The following is a 22,545-nucleotide window of genomic DNA, read 5'->3' on the forward strand; positions in this document are numbered from 1 at the left end:
TGGAAAACCCCTTTAACTTTACTCTACAGGTCTCTACAATTACGCAATACCAAATTTTTTATATATATATTTTTTAATAAATCGTTTATCTAACTTTTTTTGCTCTTTTTAACACAATTTAAGCAATTTAAAAAGACATAAACTTCTGTAAACCAATGTATTTCTCTGTGGGCCTCTTTCTCTTTCACAGCAAGCCTTGCGGATGCTAGGGTTCTGGTTACTGGCGCCAGCACTGGTATTGGAGCAGAGATAGCATATCACTATGCCAGGGCCGGAGCACAACTTGTGCTGACTGCAAGGAGGGAAAATGTTCTGATGCAGGTATTGTATCCATTATATATTATATAACCTGATATCTAAAGTATATGTAATGAAACCTAAAATTATGCTTGCATACATTTGGCTTGAAATGGGTGAAAAACTGGCTATGTTCAGTGGCCTCCTTTAGTTTTTTCGAATATGGATTGCGTTTTATACCCCTTCCCGCTTTGGCCACTTTTGACCTTCCTGTTTCACTTTATGTGGTAATAACTTTGGAATGCTTTTACCTATCCAAGCAATTCTGAGACTGTTTTCTCGTAACACATTGGACTTTATAATACTATTAAAATTTGCTCGGTACATTCAGTATTTAATTGTAAAAATTTAGTGAAAAATTGCAAAAATGTTCTCAATTTAAATGTATCTGCTTGTAAGTCAGGCAGTCATACCACACAAACTTGTTGCTAATTAACATCCTCATATGTCTACTTTAGATTGACATCGTTTTTTGAACATCCTTTTATTTTTCTAGGACGTTACAAGGCTTAGAACTTTAGCAACAATTTCTCACATTTTCAAGAAAATGTCAAAAGGCTATTTTTTCAGGGACCAGTTCAGTTGTGAAGTGGCTTTTAGGGCCTTATATATTAGAAAGCTCCAATAAGTCACCCCATTTTAAAAACTTTACCCCTCGAAGTATTCAAAACAGCATTTAGAAAGCTTCTTGACTCTTTAGACGTTTCACAAGAATTTAAACCAAAGTAGAGGTGAAATTTACAAGTTTCATTTTTTTTATTTGCAGAAATTCATTTTTAATCCAGTTTTTTGTAACACAAAGTTTTACCAGAGAAACGCAACTCAATATTTAATGCCCAGGTTCTGCAGTTTTAGGAAATATCCCACACGTGGCCCTAGTGTGCTACTGGACTGAAGCACAGGCCTCAGAAGCAAAGGAGTACCTAGTGGATTTTGGGCCTCCTTTTTATTAGAATATATTTTAGGCACCATGTCAGGTTTGAAGGGCTCTTGCTGTGCCAAAACAGTGGAAATCCCCTAAAAGTGACCCCATCTGGGAAACTACACCCCTCAAGGTAATTATCTAGGGGTATAGTGAGCATTGTCACCCTACAGATTCATTGCAGAAATTATTGGAAGTAGGCCGTGAAAATGAAAATCTACATTCTTTCAGAGAAAATGTAGGTTTAGCAAATTTTTTCTCATTTCCACAAGCACTTAGGGTATGTTCACACGGCCAAATTTCAGACGTATACGAGGCGTATTATGCCTCGTTTTACGTCTGAAAATAGGGCTACAATACGTCGGCAAACATCTGCCCATTCATTTGAATGGGTTTGCCGACGTACTGTGCAGACGACCTGTTATTTACGCGTCGTCGTTTGACAGCTGTCAAACGACGACGCGTAAAAATACAGCCTCGTCAAAAGAAGTGCAGGACACTTCTTTGGACATTTTTGGAGCTGTTTTCTCATAGACTCCAATGAAAACAGCTCCAAAAACGGACGTAAAAAACGCCGCGAAAACGGCGCGAAAAATGCGAGTTGGTAAAAAAACGTCTGAAAAGCAGGGTCTGTTTTCCCTTGAAAACAGCTCTGGATTTTCAGACGTTTTTGTTGACTACGTGTGAACATACCCTAAAGGAGAAAAAGCACCACAACATTTGTAAACCAATTTCTTCCGAGTAAAACAGTACCCCACATGTGGTCATAAATGGCTGTTTGGACACACGGCAGGGCTTAGGAGGGAAAGAGCTCCATTTGGCTTTTGGAGCTCAAATTTAGCAGGAATGGTTTGCGGAGGCCATGTCGCATTTGCAAAGCCGCTGAGGGGACAAAACAGTGGAAACCCCCCACAAGTGGAGCCATTTTGGAAAATACACCCCTTGAGGAAATTATCTAGGGGTATAGTGAGCAATTGACACCACAGGGTTTATGCAGAAATTATTGGAATAGGCCGTGAAAATGAAAATCGACATTCTTTCAAAGAAAATGTAGATTTAGCTAATTTTTTCTTATTTCCACAGCAGGGCTTAGGAGGGAAAGAGCGCCATTTGGCTTTTGGAGCTCAAATTTAGCAGGAATGGTTTTGTAGAGGCCATGTCGCATTTGCAAAGCCCCTGAGGGACCCAAACAGTGACAACGCCCAAAACGTGGCTCCATTTAGGAAACTACACCCCTTGAAGAATTAATCTAGGGGTGTAGTGAGCATTTTGACCCCACAGGTGTTTCATAGATTTGATTAGAATTGGGCAGTGAAAATAAAGACAATCCTTTCAGCTTTAGCTCCAAATGTTTCATTTTCTCAAGAAATAAAGCAAAAAAAGAACCCCAACATTTGTAAAGCAACTTCTCTGAAGTACGGAAATACCCCATATGTGGTCATAAGCTGCTGTTTGGGCACACAGCAAGGATCAGAAGAGAAGGAGCGCCATTTGGCTTTTGGAGCACAGATTTTGCTGGATTGGTTTCTTGACAACATGTCGCTTTTGCAAAGCCCCTAAGGTACCAGTACAGTAGAAACTACCCAAAAGGTGCTCCATATGGAATACTACACCCCTTGAGGAATTAATCTAGTAGTGTAGTGAGCATTTTGATCCCACAGGGGTTTCATAGATTTTATTTTAATTGGGCAGTATAAATTTAAAAAAAAAGTTTTTTCCAATAAGACATTGTTTTAGCTCAATATTTTTCATTTTCTCAAAAAATAAAGAAGAAAAGCAACCCATCATTTGTACAGCAATTTCTCCCGAGTACGGTAATACACCATATGTGGTCATAAACTGCTATTTGGGCACACATTAGGTCTCAGAAGGGAAGAAGCACCATTTGACTTTTGGAGTGCAGATTTTGCTGGATTGGTTTCTGGGCGCTATGTCGCATTTGCAAGGCCCCTGTGGGACCAAAACAGTGGAAATCCCCTAGAAGTGACCCAATTTTGGAAACTACAACTCACAAGGTATTCACCTAGGTGTGTAGTGAGCATGTTAACCCCGCAGGTGTTTCGCAGAAAATTAGTGAGCACTCGATGTTGCAGAGTGAAAATGTGATTTTTTTTTTCCATAGATATGCCGATATGTGGTGCCCAGCTTGTGCCACCATAACAAGTCAGCTCTCTAATTATTATGCTGTGTTTCCCGGTTTTAGAATCACCCTACATGGGGCACTAATCTTTTGCCTGGACATTCGACATGGCTCAGGAATGAAAGAGTACCATGTTAAATTGACGCCTAATTTGGCGACTTACAAAGTATTAGTTCACAATTGCAGGGCTCTGATGTAAAATAATAAAAGAAACCCATAAGAAGTGACCCCATTTTGGAAACTACAGCCCTCAAGGCATTTATTAAGGGGTGTAGTGAGAATTTTCACCCCACAGGTCTTTTCCATAAATGATTGCGCTGCGGATGGTGCAAAGTAAAAATATGTTTTTTTCCCCAGATATGCCATTTCAGTGGCAAATATGTCATGCCCAGTTTATGCCACTGGAGACACACACCTCAAAAATTATTAAAAGGGTTCTCCCGGGTATGGCGGTGCCATATATGTGGAAGTAAACTACTGTTTGGGCACGCTGTAGGGCTCTTAAGGGAGGGAGCACCATTTGGCTTTTGAAGTGTAGATTTTGCTTGGTAGTAGTTTTGCTTGGAGTTTTATTGGTATTTCAGTTTATAATGTGGGGGTACATGTAAGCTGGGCAGAGTACATCAGGGGCATAGTCAGGTGGTATAATAATGGGGTAAAAAAAACAATAAAATAATCCATAGATGTGTGTTACGCTGTGAAGCAATCCTTTCTGCACAGGCCAGTGTCGCATTGATAAATGGTGTCCTTTCTTATCCCCCTTTTGGTACACACTCGGCACCTTTGCAGTTTGGGGAATTTTGCTGGGAAGTGTTGTCCTGGTTTAATACGGGCACCCTCGCTTCTAGCAGATATGCTTGGGCCCTCCCCTTCCTGGTTCCCTAATTTTAGGGCCTCGATAAATCGCCTCTTACAACAGAAGAAATGTTCCCTTCGGGCCTGCACAACCGCATATTTTTATTTCCTGACTTATTGGAGCCTTAACTAATTAATTTTTTTTATAGACGTAGTGGTATGAGGGCTGTTTTTTTGCGGGATGAGCTGTAGTTATTATTGGTACCATTTTGGGGTACATGCGACTTTTTGATCACTTTTTATCCTATTTTTTCCGTAATGTTAGAGCAGGAAGCCATTGATAGGTCTCCTGTTGCCATAGTATCAGTCGGCAGCCCTGCGATTGCAGGGCAGAGCTGCCGATCTGCTAACAAACACAAAGATGCAGCAATCGCTTTCCATAACTGCATCTAAGGGGTTAATGGCAGGGATCGGAGCTAGCTTCTGTTCCTGCCTTTACAGGTGGATGTCAGCTGTAACATACAGCTGACATCCACCGCTGATGATGCCAGCTCATCTCCTGAGCCGGCGCCATCTTGCCGGCAGCTACGTAAGCCTTTTAGGCCCTGCCTCCGGGCAGGGGCTGGAAGTTTTCTGTACTAGGCAGACCGGCAGAACACTATTAGGCCTCTGGTTGCCATTGCAGCCACCGACCCCCGGCAATTTCATTGCTGGGGTGTCGATGAGCTGCAAACATCTTAAATGCAGCGATCGCTTTTGACCGCTGCATTTAAGGGGTTAATGGCGGGGATCAAAGCTAACTTCAGTCCCTGCCATTACAGCAGGGTGTCAGCTGTAAGATATAGCTGACATCCGGGGATGATGGCACCAACTCAGCTTCTGAGCCGGTGCCATTCATTTGTCATAAGTATACAACATTTTGCGGGAAGCACTGGCTTTCCATGACGTATACTTATGACATATGTCGGGAAGGGGTTAATCTTTTTACATATCAGAATTATTGGAAGTCAATATGCACATATAATATTGTTACTATGCATTTGCAGTAAAATAACACAAATATTACCCATGCAGAGAAGCACCGCATTATAACCCCTTTCACCAATGTTACTTTGTCTAGCTGATAACATTTTGTAGATTTTTGAAAGGAAGGGTGAAGATTAGAAAGATAAACTGTTATATAAGTGTTATAATATGTAAACTACAACAGAAACAATCAATATATTTTCATATTTGCTCTTTAGCTTATCTTATGATCTAACATTTTTCTCCTATTTGAAATATAATGCAGGGCTCATTGTAAATCACACAATATGAAATAGCTTTGTGCCAATCTATGGATGAAGATCTATGTCATGTCTACTGCTGATTTTCACATGATGTATACTGCTGGCTTCTCTCGTTGTGGTAAAAATTCTGTTTTTGCTGCAGAGCACTGCAAAACTGCGCCTTTTTTACCACGACGGCAGAATCCAGCTCTAGGCTAGTTTCACATGAGCATAATATGGGCACATCTCTGCTCCGTATTACAGCCATAAATCCTGGCCCAACGCAGAAATGCGGCTGTATTAAACTTGTGTGAAACTTGCCTTATGCAGGTTTTAAACTTAGAGACTTTTTCTAGGATACATCTGAAAATACAAATCCCTTCGAGTTAATTTTCATTTCATGGTGAACCTTACAGACTACCTAAAGACTTTTTTTGTTCGTATGTAGATAGTATGTAGGCCATTATACATCTGTCCATAAATAGAAAAGTGTATATTTTTGCTAGCAACTGCTAATTTTTTTTTTAACTCAATAAGTATTATATACATATATATATATATATATATATATATATATATATATATATATATATATATATATATATATAGGTCAAAAGTTTTAGAGCACCTAGATTTTTCCAGTTATTTGTAACATTAACTCAGTTATAGTACAGCAAATAACGTGAAATGCTTCAAAGGTTCAAAAGTAAGTTATAAGAATAAAAATAATGAATATGAATTTTTAACCTCAAACGCAACAATAGTCTGAATTTATGATTTTAACCAAACGGCTTTTTTCAGGGAAGACATCAAGGATTTGAAGATTTTGTTCTGTGAAGCACCGATCACGCAAACTGTTGACTCTCAAAAACTTGTCATCTGATTTTGTAGTGGCCTTTAGTCTGCCAGACCTCTTCCTTTAAGTTTCCACCAGTTTCCAAGTGCCTTTTGATGGTATAGGAAACTGTACTGATTGCCACCTTGGCTTTCTTGGCAATTTCTCTGTCGGACAGAACTACACTTCTAACTGTTAGAATTTGCTGTCTGTCTTCTTTAGTTAATTGTCTTTTTCTTGCCGTTATGATAGCAATGTGCTCTGTCCTGAAGAGAAAATCTGTCCAAATCCTGCCCTACAGGGTGTTGCAAGGCAGTTTGTTCCAATACTGGTTATATAAAATCAAAGGGTTTGAAATTAATCTCCAAACTTTGAGACACCTGTAGGAATAGTTTGCATCCATTTTCAAAACGTAATTTGCTTTCTGTGCTGCAGAGCAGCTGTCTTCCCTGAAAAAAGCCCTTTGGTCAAAATCAGAAATTTAGCCTATTGTTGCGTTTGAGGTTAAAAATTCATATTATTTTTACGTTTTTAACTTCCTTTTGAACCTTTGAACCATTTCACGTTATTTGCTGTACTTGAGGTGTTCTAAAGCATTTGACCAGTAGAAATTTGCAGGGTTGAGACATCTATTTTTTCTTGAATTCAGTCCACACTGAGTTGGAAAGCAAAAGACAAGGCTATGGCATAAGAAACTACCAATGATTCCTCAACAATATTTTTTTTAGATTAAAGTGTACCTCCAGGTAACAATAGAAACTTGAAAGCACTCTTGGATTATTATGTGTAGTAACTGCGTGTAGTCTTCATCTTTTAAGCTCAGCTGTTTCTGCTTCAGTTTTCTCATGCCTTCTGCTTCTGGTACAGGAAGTAGATCTCTGACAGATACTTCCTGTTATCCATTATAACTCTCATGGGCCTTATTTCTCTCTAACCTAGTCACCCAGTGAGTCAAATTTCCTTTTTCAGCTTTCCCTGGTAGACAAACCTACCACTCTAAATTCCTCTTACTGTACAAAGTTGAAAAACAAGAAATGCAGGTTAGTGTAGTTCAGGGGTGAAATAAATTATGAAAACTAGTTTACCCTACTTCTTGAGTTTGAATGGAAATTAACAACGTGGGACTAAAGTGGTAACTAAGGGCCCTTTTACACTGGCCAAAATGGGCTGTAAAAACAAACGCGGATCATTGAGGTAACTTGTTTTTTTTTATAATATAATTTTTTATTGTTGACTTATATAACAAAATATTCCATACTAAACAACAAAAAAACCTAAGAAAATGTTCAGAGTTAACATTATATTAAACAAAATATTATTAGGCAAGAAGTCTCACAGGATATGTAAATATCAAGGTGGGAGACAAGTCTCAACCACCCACTCAAGTTTATTAGAGATAAGGACTCTAACAATAGATATTATAAACTAGAGAACAAAAGAGTCCATATATATCAAATGTGAAAAAATTTACAATCTTTATTAATAACATCAAAAACAAAAAACAAAAACAGAGAATCTAAAATAAGTCCTTGTCTGGGTCACCAATATATACATTAATCAAGGTATATACATACATTTTGTATATAGTATAAAAACATTTATTAGATTAATGTAACTCTAACATAGGATGCATCAATGTTAGTGGGCTGAAATAGGGATAGTACAAAAGCAGAGTGTAGGAAGCTCAATGTAAAAGCTTGTGTTTGCTTTAAAATGACTAGTGCATTTAGGTATGTGACATAAATCCTATTCAGCCCTAACCGATGCACTTACCCATGTTTAGGAGACTGTCGGTGTGACCCAGGGTGTGAAAGAGCGCCCCGACGCGCGTTTCGCCTGTAGCTTTATCAAGGGGTCAAAAAGCTGATAAAGCTACAGGCGAAACGCGCGTCGGGGCGGTCATTTTAAAGCAAACACAAGCTTTTACATTGAGCTTCCTACACTCTGCTTTTGTACTATCCCTATTTCAGCCCACTAACATTGATGCATCCTATGTTAGAGTTACATTAATCTAATAAATGTTTTTATACTATTGTAATGACAGGGATAGGGAAACAGACAAGTGAGCCCTAATCTACCCGCCACTCAGTCCCTGCCTACTTGCAACGACCCGCCCTAGGCGACGGGGTACAACTGGGCGACGGTCCCTACACTCAGTAAGTGCACGACAACAACCAGACAAGGAAACAAAGAACAAAGGGAAACGGGGCAGTTGCCCACGGCAACACCGTGAGCAACAAGAGTAGTAAACGAGCCGAGTCAAACCAGGAGAGTACAAGGTGCCAAACGCAGAGCAGGAGAGTAGTGAACAAGCCGAGTCAAACCAGGAGTGTACGAGGTACCAAACGCAGAGCAGAAGAGTAGTCAGTAAGCCAGGGTCAATACGAAGCAGGGACAAGTAGTTCAAGAAGCTGCAGCAGGGCCAGGAAACCAACAGAGAAGAATCACAAACAAGGAGGAACAGGAAAGGCAGGTATAAATAGACAGAGGGCAGGAGCTAGCTCCGTCTTGCCAGGCTGTGATAGGCTCTCCTACTCCTAAGCCTGCCATCCTGAGTGGTGGAAGATGGAGTCACTCTCACAGACATAGAAGCAGGTGCAGACTGATTACCTATGGGCGTGGATACAGAAGCTGTACCTGGCAGATCCTTAACAACTATATACAAAATGTATGTATATACCTTGATTAATGTATGCATTGGTGACCCAGACAAGGACTTATTTTAGATTCTCTGTTTTTGTTTTTTGTTTTTGATGTTATTAATAAAGATTGTCAATTTTTTCACATTTGATATATATGGACTGTTTTGTTCTCTAGTTTATAAAAACAAAATATTATATAGTACATACACTATCCCAAAAATCAATGCTGGAATATCAACAATTACCCCCTAAAACTCTGGAAAATATTGCATGGGGAGTGTAGAGAGAGAAAGAAATAAAAGAGAAAAAAAAAACATTAAAAAAAACCCCAAAAAGAAACATTACTTCTCAAACAGCTACTAACACATTTTAAATCAGCCCTAAGGTATTTTTCTGTTCGGGGGATAATTCCACTATCCATCTGTTCCAGATCTTATAAAAAAAAATCCCCTCCCTCTTTACTTGGCGTCAAGTAATATGATCTTTCTAAAAGCATCACTCTATTCACCTTATGGTGCCATTCTGCCTCCCGTGGGAAATCTATTTATATCCATTTATAAATGATAACCAATCTTGCCAGAAACAAAATCTTTCTAATTAGTTTGCTACAACCACCATTGAGGCAGCTTGTTGATCAGCGCTCATCTGCTCCTTTCACAAGGAGCTATGATTAGTAATGTTTGGGTCGAGCAATTGTTACTGCAATCTCTCGTCCCCATACATTTCGATCATGTTGGCAGCACATCTCTCTGTTTACACATATAAACGCCCACTCATTGGTCTGTGTAAAAGGGCCTTAAAGGCTATGTTAACCTACGAAAGGGATTTATTTTTTAAAAAAAATAAAAAGGTCAATCAGTGTGTTTAGTGAAACTTTATAATTAGTTTTTATTAAAAATAATTTTTACTTTTTGAGATATAGCTGCTCTGTATTCTGGATACAGAGCAGCTGTATCATTGACTAAGACCTGAATCAGTCAGCCCCGCCGGGCTGACGTGTTCAGTGTCAGCAGGTCTTGCGTGTCTCTGACACGCAGGATCCACCTGTAATCTATCACATCTAAGTTATGCAGGACCCGATTTCACTGAATCCGTCAGTCCCGCGGAACTCACGGGAACAGGATTTAGCGAACGATACAGCTTCTCTGTATTAGAGAATTTAGAGCAGCTGTATATCAAAAAGTAAAAATCATTTTTAATAAAAACTAATTATAAAGTTAATCACGCTGATTAAACTTTTGATTAAAAATATAATCCCTTTCAAAGGTTTACATAGCTTTTAAGACTATATAAATTGACTACTTCAGAAGGTGGTGTACATTTTTTTGTTGGTGATAATTGTCTGATCACTGGGGGGCCCCACCGATGGGACTCCCAACAATTGCGAGGACGTGGCACTTGAACCCCCAGGTACTCCTCACTACACCCCGGAGTATGGAGCAACTTGAATGTAGCTGGGGTACTCAGCTGTTTCTGTCATTCCCATAGACTTTAAATAGAGCAGCAGGTCACATGCCTTATTCAATGTCCTCCCCACTGTGGTCGAGCAGTGAGCAGGAATAGGGGGTTCAGCACCCCCATTCTCATGATTAGGGGGGTCCCAGCGGATCACCTATCCTGTAGATAATCCCTTTGAAGAGAAGCTGTCACTTCGAACATGCAGTAGGATCTGCAGGCAGCATGTTATAGAGCAGGAGGCGCTAAACAGATCGATTGATTGATTAATAGATTGATTGCCTTCCCTGTTTGAGTTATTCTGAATCTTTTACCACAAGAATATACAGTGTATATATATATATATATATATATATATATATATATATATATATAAACAAACAAATAATAGGAGCAGCACTGTGCAAAAAAACAAATACAGCTGGTGCTAGGCTTCAGATAACAGGGAGTGACGTTCTCCCAGTGTGGTATATGGAAAAAATCGAGCAAAGAAGCAGCACTCAATAGCAAAAAATGAAGTTTATTCACCCAACACAGCAACGTTTCACTTCCTCCATGGAAGTGAAACGTTGCTGTGTTGGGTGAATAAACTTCATTTTTTGCTATTGAGTGCTGCTTCTTTGCTCGATTTTTTCTATATATATATCAGCCTGCTCAGCTCTTCCTTCTCTATAAGATGCTGCCCACAGATCAGACGGCATATATTTAATATGACAGGTTATCTTTAAATGTACACTGTATTCACTATATTAAATTGTAATCTGTATTAACAAGTACAGTATATTTTGTTATTTTTATTTTAAACTGACATTTAATATGTATGGCATTTGTTATATTAACAGATACAAGAAATACATGGTTATTCAAAATTTCAGCATGATTTATTCCTTTGTGCCTAATGACTGTGCTGTATTCTGGAAGATTAAATCAGTCAATCATCTCAGTGGAAATACAGAGTTTTCCATGGGTGCTTCTACTACCTTACTTCATATTCTTCCTCGTCATTTTATCAGTATATTTTCACAGTTGCTTTGGAAACACTTTTTCTTAAAACAGCTTGTTTTCATTTTTCAGTGAACTCATACTGCAGTTAGGTCTGTTGTCTCAATAAGACAAGCCCTTTCCATATTCCCTAATGGGGCATATTGACCTCATGGAGTTTATTGAGTGGCCACCGCAGAGGAAGTATATGGCAAGCTGCAATTTTGAAAAATTAAAGCTTAAGGCCCCATGCACACGACCGTAGATTTCATCCATCCCTTTGGCCCCATGCACACGACCGTAAAACCGCCCATTCGGTTCTATTGGCCGTGGATACCTTTCCGTAGCGCTACGGATGGGTGTCCATGCCGTAGAACCGTGCTGGGAATTATGGAGCATGTCCGATTTTTTGTATTTTACAGGCCATGCTCCAAAACTTTGCAATCATGGGCTGTGATTACGGGCACAGCCGTGTGCATGGGGCCTAAATACTGTCCATAAATACGGATCTGTAGTCATTTATAGTCATCTGTAAATCATTCGCATATACGGAACGGTGTCCGTAAATATGGTCCGTAGTGCATCCGTATTTACAGATCCGCAAAAAAAATAATTGAGGAATCTTTGGGGAATCCCCCAGCGTCGCATAGCAACGCTTCCGTAATTACGGACAGATACGGATGCACATCAGTTGCCGTCCGTAATTACGGAAGCGCCTATAGACTTCTATGGGAAGTTTGTGCCGTAATTACGGGCATAAAAAAGGACGTGTTCAATCATTTCTACGGCACGGATATCCATCCGTAAAAATACGGAAAGTTGTCCATAGCCCATAGAAATCAATGGGTCTGTAATAATGGTTTACACATAGATGAGATCAAACTGTCTGGAAGGTGAGGTGTGAATAGAAAGGGAGACAGAGATTGAGGTTGCCTGAAAAAGATTGAATCAGTATCTGCATTGACACCATATTGAGCTCATAAATTACATTGGAGCTAAAAGGGAGGTACGTGGTTGGATTAAAGTATTACTCCAGAGTGTCTCTTACACGTATTCGAGCCTTTCTGCTCAAAAATGGTATCCCTATCTCCATCACAAATGTGAGATGGGAAAGAGGAACGGGTACATGACGTGTGAATAGAGGGCAGCGACAAGAGTTTCAGATATGACCTACCCTTCCACCCTTGAATAATTTTGTCACACCCTCTAAACTACACTCGGCCATACCCTCCTGAAAATACTCATAGTAGTACGTGTAATGCAAGCCTCACATTAGTCTGCATAGTGCCAGTCTCATGATAGTGCCTACAGAACCAGAATTACTATAGTGCCCTGAAAAGCCAACATCAAAGTAAGCAATGTTCATACCACGTTTGGCTCGCCATTCAAAATAATTTGTTTTTTGTTGCTTATGAAGAGAAAAAAACGAATGTACTTGAAAAAAGATACAAACAGATAGGCATCCATTTTCAATGAGTCTGTAAGTAACTTCAACTGTACAGAAAATAAAACATTTAGGATACAGGGTTCAATACAAATGGTTATTTTATCTATAATACGACTAACAACACACCCAGAAACGCACACACTAAGGCCTCATGTACACAACCACAAATTTGATCCAAAGTACGGATCCATTCATTTCTATTGCCCACGGCACCTTCCCGTATATTTACATATCCTATTTTTTAGTTTACGGACCGTGCTCCTAAACTTTATAAATGTTACAGTTATTTTACCACAAGACCTTGTATCAAAGGTGTCTCCGAAACAAAGTAGCAACCATCTTTCTACTGGATAATGAAGTATACAGTCTTATTAATTACTAAGTAATTGCTGGAAGTGACCTCGGCCGTGCGCTATAATTGTGGCGCAACAACTGCGGCCGTCTGCCATTCATTCCCATCTATCGGACATAAAATAAAAAAATTATACTCACCTTATGGCCCCTCTTTGCTTCTCCCTTCCAGTTCCCATCTGCATGCTGCAGCTCATACAAGGTCCAGATGCCGAGCAGCGTCAGGGCCTTATTTGCGATGCAGCACTCAATATCAAAAGGAGGGGGAAGATACTGTGTGAAATCTAAACAGCTAGAAGCTGGCATCGATTTCCACTATAATTCATGACCGCTTTCTGCTGTAAACTATAATAAATTTGTTAGGCTGCGATGGCCCCAACCCTTTTGTGAAGCCACGCCCTTCCCACAAAAGTGCCATAGAAACGCCTTTTGCGACATTCCTATGACAGAAAACTGGCATAGAAGAGTTGATAAATTCCCCCTAAGTGAACCAGGTTTAACTCTGCATTGTAGTTATTTTTATTAGCAGAATAGTATAAAATTCTTTTACAACACAAAAAATATGCCTGCCATAAGTGTTTCTTAGCAGCTCATGAGTAATGACCTAAACATATCTGACAGCAACCTCTGCTTGATTATAGGTGAGAAGTAAGTGCCTGGAGCTTGGGGCAAAGAGTGTTTCTCTGGTTGTCGCTGACATGGGATCATCAGAGGCTCGGGAGAGAGTTGTGGAAAAAGCTATCTCTGATATGGGTAAGATAAAAGAGTGAGCTAAAAGTAAAAACAGTCCATCACAAGCTAAATGCAATTTGTTCCATGTTAGGGTAATTACGCCTCGAATTACGCCTGAAAAAATGGCTCCATTACGCCTACAAACATCTGCCCATTGCTTTCAATGGGTTTTACGATGTTCTGTTCCCACGAGGTGTAATTTTACGTGTCGCTGTCAAAAGACGGCGCGTAAAAAGACGCCCGCGTCAAAGAAGTGCATGTCACTTCTTGGTACGTTTTTGGAGGCGTTTTCCATTGACTCCATTGAAAAACAGCTACAATAACGTCCTTAAAATACTCAGTGAAAAACGCGAGTAGTTACAAAAACGTCTTAAAATCAGGAGCTGTTTTCAGGAGAAAACAGCTCCGTAAAATCAGACGTATTTTGCTACTGCGTGAACATACCTAAGGGTATGTTCACACTGCCTATTTTCGGCCGTTTTTCGGGAGTTTACAGACCGAAAAAATCGGAAGCAGAACAGCGTCGTTTTGAAAAATTGCCGCGTAAAAAAACAGCCGCGAAAAAGAAGTGCAGTTCACTTCTTGGGACGTTTTTGGAGCTGTTTTTCATAGACTCTATAGAAAACAGCTCCAAAAACGTCTGTAAAAAACGCAGCGAAAAATGCAGCGAAAATCGCAAGTGGCTCAAGAAACGTCTTTGACGTGCAGGACGTTTTGAAAAACTGCCGCGTAAAAAAACAGCCACGAAAAAGAAGTGCAGGACACTTCTTGGGCCGTTTTTGGAGGCATTTTTAATTGACTCCATAGAAAAACAGCTCCAAAAACGGCCGTTAAAAACGCGAGTTGTTAAAAAAACTTCTGAAAATCAGGAGCTGTTTTCGTCTGAAAACAGCTCCGTATTTTTAGACGTTTTTGCTCACTGCATGTGAACATACCCTAATAAGAACAAATCCACGTCTGGAAAACAGCTCCTGAGTTTCAGATGTTTTTTAAGCCACTCGCGATTTTCGCTGCGTTTTTCATGGCGTTTTTTTACAGCCGTTTTTGGAGCTGTTTTCAATAAAGTCAATGAAAAACGGCTCCAAAAAGTCCCAAGAAGTGACATGCACTTCTTTGACGCGGGCGTCTTTTTACGCGCCGTCTTTTGACAGCGACGCATAAAATTACACCTCGTTCTAGAGATAGGTGCAGGTCCCAGAGGTGTGACCCACATCTATCTGACATTTATGGCAAGACCCTTTTAAATGGCGCGGTCGCTATTGACCGCGGCATTTAACTAGTTAAACGGCTAGGAACAGCACCATCGCTGTTCCTGGCCGTTAGAGCAGCGTGTCAGCTGTAAAATACAGCTGACATCTGCAGTGTATGGAGCGAGCTCAGCGCGTGAGCCCGCTCCAAACATCATCCCCTCCCCGCTCCATAATGTGCCGGCACATCATGGGTCAGGAAGGGGTTAAGTAAGAAGCGGTCTCTTGACTGCCGACTATAAGACTCAGGGACCTTTTAGCAAGATTTATTCTTGCTAAAAACTGCGTTTTATAGTCCGAAAAATACGGTAGTTACCTTTGGTCTGAGGTATACGTCGGTATACGCAATATGACTCAGGCTTTAGATAGAGGGCCCCAGCAGACAGTATTCTTATACTTAACCTCTTTGCTCCTGAGATCGAACCTGGGAATACTGGCAAAACACACGTCTGGTGTCTAGTATCTCCAAATCAAAGGTCTAATCTGAATACTCAAAATAAAGTTATAAAAAAGCGTAACATAAACTCAGTCACTGGTCTCGGCTCCACTCACTCTCTGCTCCGCCCCGCTCAATTAGAGCTGAGCGAGGCGGCACTTCACGCTCTAAAGCCAGACAGCCGGAAGTTTTCATCTCCTCACTTCCGGCACACACATCCGCGGCCAGAATCGGCATCAATGCCCCGCTGCTGAACTCCACTTTCTACTTCTTGGCCTCATGCACACGACCGTAAGGGTTTTTACTGTCCGCAAATACAGATCTGACGCCTAATGTCCTTCCTCTCATGGAGCATTTATTACCATACTCCCTGACAATTCTAGTATTTAAAAATGTTTCTAATGCGGCAGTCCCTATCGAGCATACACTATAGCTCCTGGTGGAATACTTGGCAGTGGCAGATATAGTACTCTGCATAAAAAAGAAGCACTATCAGGGCAGGGCAGTTTGGCCTCAATACAGCAAACTGCTTATTTCTGTCTTTATCCTGCCCATATCTCCAATTTTGTCCAGCCAGAGGGTGTTTAATTAGAGGTCATTCGCATTCGCAATCTGTTTGACTCTGGTACTATAGGAGAATTTTTAATTGTATGTTGCATGCTTAATTGATGAAATAAAAGTTACTTTTTATTTTTCTAATTGTTACTTTACATGACCACACACTTTGGTCCTTCTTTCCCTTACCCTATTCTTCTCAGCTGTTTTAGAAGGCTAAACCATCTACAAGTGTTATGGAAAATTGTATTACAGTACCACATTGTAAAAAAACAAAAAGCCTTAAAGTGTAGCTAAATGTTCGACAAACTTCTGACATGTCATAGTGACATGTCAGAAGTTTTGATTGGTGGGGGTCCAAGCACGGAGACCCCCACCAATCGCTAGAACGAAGCAGCTGAAGGGCTCGTGTGAGCGCTCAGCTGCTTCGTTTCTGTTCGGCTTTTTCCGGAAAGCCGATGTATCAGAGTACGGGCTCATAGACTTTCTATTGAGTCCATACGCTGATACATTTATTTCCGGAAAAAGCCGAACAGACAAGAAGCAGCTGAGCACTCACACGAGCACTTCAGCTGCTTCGTTCTAGCGATTGATGGGGGTCTCCGTGCTCGGACCCCCACCAATACAAACTTCTGACATGTCACTATGACATGACAGAAGTTTGTCGAACGTTTAGCTACACTTTAAGGATCAGAGTGTTATGGTCCTAAATGACAGGACAATTTTTTAACAATTTTGTGCATGTGCATTTTGTGCAGGTTTAATAGATCTAACTTTTTTATTTGCTTTGCTATCAAAATTACTTTTGCCTCTTTTTTTTTTTTTTTGGTATATACAGCATTTTGTGTATATATAATTAGAAATGTAATAATAATTAGAACTAAATTGTGCAAAAAGTTAAAATACAAAAAGTTTTTATTTATATTTCTTTGTTATTTTTGTCAATTCACGCTAGTAAAAACTGTTTAAATGGGTTCATTCTAAATAATATTTTTTACTATATTTGTATATATATATCTTTAATTTCTTTATATTCACTTTATAATCACATTCAGACTTTATACTTAATTTTTACAGTACAGGTTTCCACTGTAACTGGAACATCCATAAGAACCCTTTTTAAATAGAGGAAAGGCACCTGTGATAGCAGAGCTCATCTGGGCCTGCTGAGAGCCAGCAGCTCTGCCGGCTCTGCTGATGCCCCTATTTTCTACACAGCGCTCATGAGGGCTGGGTATTTTGTAAAAGAGAAGACAAATGTCAGGATGTCCAGCTGTCTCTTACATCTGGGTACCCGACCTGCTCCTGCTGGATTGCAGAAGCGTGGGCTTCAAACTTGTGCTGCAGATTTTTGATGGTGCAGGTTTAGATCAGGACTGTGCGCTGTAGTCCTTAACAAGTTAGTTTTTAATGTGCAATTTTTCCACATTGAAAATGCTGCAAAACAGCGGTTTTCAGCTGCAGTGTGTGAATGGAATTTCATAAAATCCTATTGGCAACAGTAACACCTGGCTGCTTAAGTGAAAAGAGACCTGTGCAAAGGCTTCTTATTGTCCCTCTACGAATGAAGCTGTAGGAGCAGCTCCTGTTCTGGCGGACTCTAGCCATTTATGTATTACATGGGCGTCCATTCATCTGAATGGCAATCATGTAATACTGCATTTCCCATGCAGCAGCCCCATATCTGCCAAGGGTGCTGGTCTCTAATGACAAAACCCCTTTAATACTGGCCGATTTGAGCATGTTTGTTTATTGAGTTGAGCAGGAAAGGTGTTGACCAGCTAAACTTTCAGTTGACAGTTATATATATATATATATATATATATATATATATATATATATATATATATATATATATATATATAGCCAGCTGTAGGACAAAATTTGCCGTTATATTCACAGAAAGGAAAAACTAGATAGAGCTTGTAAATGTTTTATATCTGTCTTTAGTATCAGATTTATGTGTCATGAACCATGCTACGCCTTAATAAATATTTATGTACCTTTTCACTGACTGCACCGTCCAAGGTCCTACACATGCAATGTTTACATGTTTGAGATGCATGTTATCTCAGTAATAAACCCCATATTAGTCATTTATTTAGGTTCAAAGTGGTTCAATAAAAGCTGTAGCTGATACATTTTAGCTTCAGAGTTTATGATTTAATGACAGATTATTTCCCATCATTCACACTATTATTCAATGTTTACACTTGTTTCTTCTGAGGAAGCAATTACTTCATATAGCAATCCCTTTCCATTTGGTAGAAAAGTTATCATTCAAGGGGTTTTCCCACCATAGTAATTAATAACATATCTGTGGGGGTTCGACTATTGGGACCCCAATAGATCCTTAGAATCCTTCACAGTGTTTTTCTGCACAGCGTGTGACCAGGAGTGACGATGTGCAGGAGAAAAGCTGGATGGACCGCAGTTCCTCTATTTTTGGGATTAGCGAGGGTTCCAGAGTTGCTGTTCCATTTAAATATCTGGTTCTATTCTATTAAGCATATGAAAAGGAAGAAACCATCAATTCAAAATGTTGCCTCAAGACAACCACTTTCCATATTCCCTATTGGGTTTAGATGAGATCGCCATGGGTTTTAGTAGCCTGACTCACAGTGTTCATCTGATCAGTTTAATTTTAGAAGGGGATTGTCCTGTTCAGAAAACCACTTTATTTTTATTTTTTTGCAACATAATTGTCTTCACAAATGTATAATAAATGCAAATATTTAAATCTTTAAAGCGTTGTCCCAGAATTAATTAACAAAAGATCAGACATAATTTAGTGCATGGCAATCTTACTAACCAAGCTAGAACCAGGCCTGTATCTTGTATAGATCCAGGGATCTCTCTATTCATTGCTCCTATTGCTCTGCTAGATTTTCTTCAGGCTGCCAGCTCAGGGGGCGTGTCCTTTCTGCTGCAGCTCCTCCCCCTCCCTGTCATAGCTTGCTTAGGCAGATCCTTCTGTTTCACTGCCTCTACCTCCTTTCTAGGAAAATAAATGCCCCATTACATGTCTTCTTAGAGGGAGAGCCCAGTCCTATATAACTGAAGAAGAGGGGGAGCCTGTAGCTTGCACACAGTCAGAGGATGAGCAGGAGAGGGGAGAGCTTGACACTGTATGTAAGTAGTGCTGCATGCAGGCTCTCTCTTCATCTAAGCAAACTGCTAGCTCCTCTGTGTGTTTCTTACTGTGTGAGTCCCCATCCACACCACAAGTTGTGTTTCTGAATAAAAGATGCTTCTCTACTTCTTTACTAACAAGCAGAGAAGGAATTTTCTATTGGCTGGTGGCAGTTGGAGAGTGGAACTGATCGTGCGCATCCTCCCTTAGTAGATGGACCGTAATTACGGACCCATTCATTTCTATTGGCCATGGACACCTTTCCGTATTTTCACGGATGGGTGTCCGTGCTGAAAAAATGTAAGAACCTCTCCTATTCTTGCCCGTAATTACGGGACGGACCCTCCCTTAGAAGCCTATGGGCGCTTCCGTAAAAACGGACGGCTACGGATGTGCATCTGTAAACCGTTGCTATGCAACATCTTTGTGACATAATTTCCCTTTTTTTTATAAGTCCGTATATATGTATCAAATACGGATGCATTACGGGCCGTATTTGCAGATACTGTTCCTTATATACAGATAACTTACAGTTGACTACGGATCCTTATTTATGGACAGTATTTACGGATAGATGAAAATACGGTCGTGTGCATGGGGCCTAAACATAAGGGGGTGTCATTATAATGAAGTAAGTAAGACTATCTCACATGTAAAACCCCCTCAAAAGACAAGGGGGCACTCCCTCCATCTGGAGAAAAAAAGCTTCAATCTCCATAGGCAGCAAGACTTCTTGAGGCCGGATTCACACGAGCGTGTGCGTTTTGCGCGCGCAAAAAACGCGCCTTTTTGTACGCGCAAAAGGCACTTGACAGCTCCGTGTGTCAGCCCAGTATGATGCGCGGCTGCGTGCTTTTCGCGCAGCCGCCATCATTATGACACTCCGTTTGGATGTTTGTAAACAGAAAAGCACGTGGTGCTTTTCTGTTTTTATTCATCCTTTTGACAGCTGTTGCGCGAATCACGCGCGTCCCACGGAAGTGCTTCCGTGTGGCATGCGTGATGGGACCACGGTGCTAGCGACAGCCACCCTCTCTTGCAGTAATTGTACCTGCGTCAATAGCACGCAGGTACAAATACATGCATTAGCACTGAATGGCAGGGCACGTTCCGTGCCCGAACATTCAGCGCTTTACAATGACGCTGATTTGCGGGGCAAAATGACTTTCTCTGTCAATCAGCTCCTTTCAACTACGCTAGCGGGCGATGTCATAGCGCGGCTTCCATGCTTGAAAGGAGCTGATTGACGGGGCAAGTCATTCTCCCCTGCAAATCAGTGCCTTTCAACAACGCACCGCTTGCGTCGTTCAGTTCCAGCAGACCTGCTCAGAAGAGAGCAGATCTGCATTGCCCACGGACGGCATGGAAACGGTCTCAGGGTGAGTATGTAAAGTTTTGTTTTTTTTCTACTAAAACTGTGAGTGGCATTATCTACAATGGGGGCCTCTATCTACAGAGGGCTATATGTGGGGCACTATCTACAGGGGCTTCTATGTAGGACACTATCTACAGAGGCTCTATGGGGTCACTATCTACAGGGGGCTATGGGGCACTATCTACAGGGGGCATGATGTGTGTGTGGGACACAGTGTAAGGTACTATTATAATCAGGGACACAGTGTATGGTGCTATTATAGTTAGAGGTGCAGTGTATGGCGCTATTATATTTAGAGGTTTTGAGAATTTTATCTTCGTTTATATGTGCAGAAATGTTTTAAAAGTGAGAAGCTGAAGACATCTGAACGAAAAACTGCAGAAATGGGTCGTAGAGGTCTGGCCGGGAGGGAGAAGAAAAGAGAAAAAGAACTAGAGTCGTCACCGATGATTCACTTAATGTAAATGTTTATTCTGCCTCTAATCAGTACTTTAGCCACTGTATGATCTGCAGCGAGATGATGGGTGGTATTTTTTTTTTTTTGTGAAACAGCATCTCCCAGCATATCCTTACCATTGTTCAGGCCATGCTGGGAGCTGTAGTTTTATGCCGTACAAACCAATACGGCAGGGGTTGCACTAAATTGAGCTGTATTTGTTCTGGTGTTGTATATATTTACTGAGCTTGGTTCTGGGGCTGTATATATATGTACTGATCTTGGTTCTGATGCTTTATTTAAGTACTGAGCTTTGTTCTGGTCCTGTATATATGTATGATATTGGTTCTGGTTGTAACGGCAGGGGGTAGGGAGACGGACAAGTGAGCCCTAATCTACCCGCCACTCTGTCCCTGCCTACTTGCAACGACCCGCCCTAGGCGACGGGGTACAACTGGGCGGCGGTCCCTGCGCTCAGTAAGTGCACGACAAACACGACAAACATACAAGGAACACAAGCAAGGAAAAGGGGCCGTTGCCCACGGCAACACCGTGAGCAACCAGAGTGGTGAACGAGCCGAGTCAAGCCAGGAGTGTGCGAGGTACAAAACGAAAAGCAGAAGAGTAGTCGGTAAGCCAGGGTCGGTATGGAGCAGGATCAAAAATAGCAGGAGCTGTAGCTGGGCCAGGAACCACAAGGAAGGAAACAAAAGCAATAACAAGCACCGAGGGACAGGAAGTGCAGGCTTAAATAGACCGAGGGCGGGAGCTAGCTGAGTCTGGCCAGGTTACGATAGGCTCTCCCACTCCTAAGCCTGCCAGCCTGAATGGTGGAAGCAGGAGTCAGTCTCAGGGATGTATTCTCAGGTGCTGACTGATTAGTTCTGGGAGTTAACCCCGCAGTGCCTGGCAGATCCTTTACACTGGTACTGTATTTATATACTGAGCTTGATCTGGGGATGTATATATGTATTGAGCTTTGTTCTGGTACTGTATGTACACAACTTCCCTAGGTACTGAAGGTCAGCCAGAGGGTCACAGGCCCACAGAGCACAAGGTCCTGAGGCTGACCAACATCAGGACCTTGTCTGCACTGCTGTCCTGAGGTAGAGAGAAGCCAGGTATACCCTTACAGCTGCCTATGCATTTTATATGCAGAAGTAATGCATTGAAATACGAAGGTATTCAAATGCATTATAAGGAAAAAATTGTTTTTAAAAGTAAATGTGTCCCCTTATATATGGTTTATTAATATAGTTTGTAAAAATACAGTGCACGATATTTATTAAAAACAGTTTTTATTAAATAAAAGTTTTCAAACATAAAAAATACATAAACTATAGATTTCCTTAAGGCTGCCTTCACATGTGCGTTAGGGCTCCATTCAGGCGTTCTGTCTGAGCTTACCGTCAGGGGAACCCATGAACGCAACCCTGACTGAAACAAACGGAAACCATAGGTTTCCGTTTGCATCACTATTGATTCCAATGGTAACGGA

The 22,545-nt window shown here is 40.9% G+C and overlaps 1 protein-coding gene across 1 annotated transcript in view; it reads left to right on the top strand.

Moving 5' to 3' along the window:
• Positions 1 to 22,545, top strand: part of HSD11B1L (hydroxysteroid 11-beta dehydrogenase 1 like) — a 42,307-nt gene that overhangs the window by 12,470 nt on the left and 7,292 nt on the right. Inside the window, exons 2-3 of the mRNA XM_075825433.1 lie at positions 191 to 321; positions 13,775 to 13,886. Coding sequence (XP_075681548.1) covers positions 191 to 321; positions 13,775 to 13,886 — 243 coding nt within the window. The remainder of the gene's footprint in view (positions 1 to 190; positions 322 to 13,774; positions 13,887 to 22,545) is intronic.

Source organism: Rhinoderma darwinii, chromosome 1 (genome assembly GCF_050947455.1).
Source record: "Rhinoderma darwinii isolate aRhiDar2 chromosome 1, aRhiDar2.hap1, whole genome shotgun sequence".
Lineage (NCBI taxonomy): Eukaryota > Metazoa > Chordata > Amphibia > Anura > Rhinodermatidae > Rhinoderma > Rhinoderma darwinii.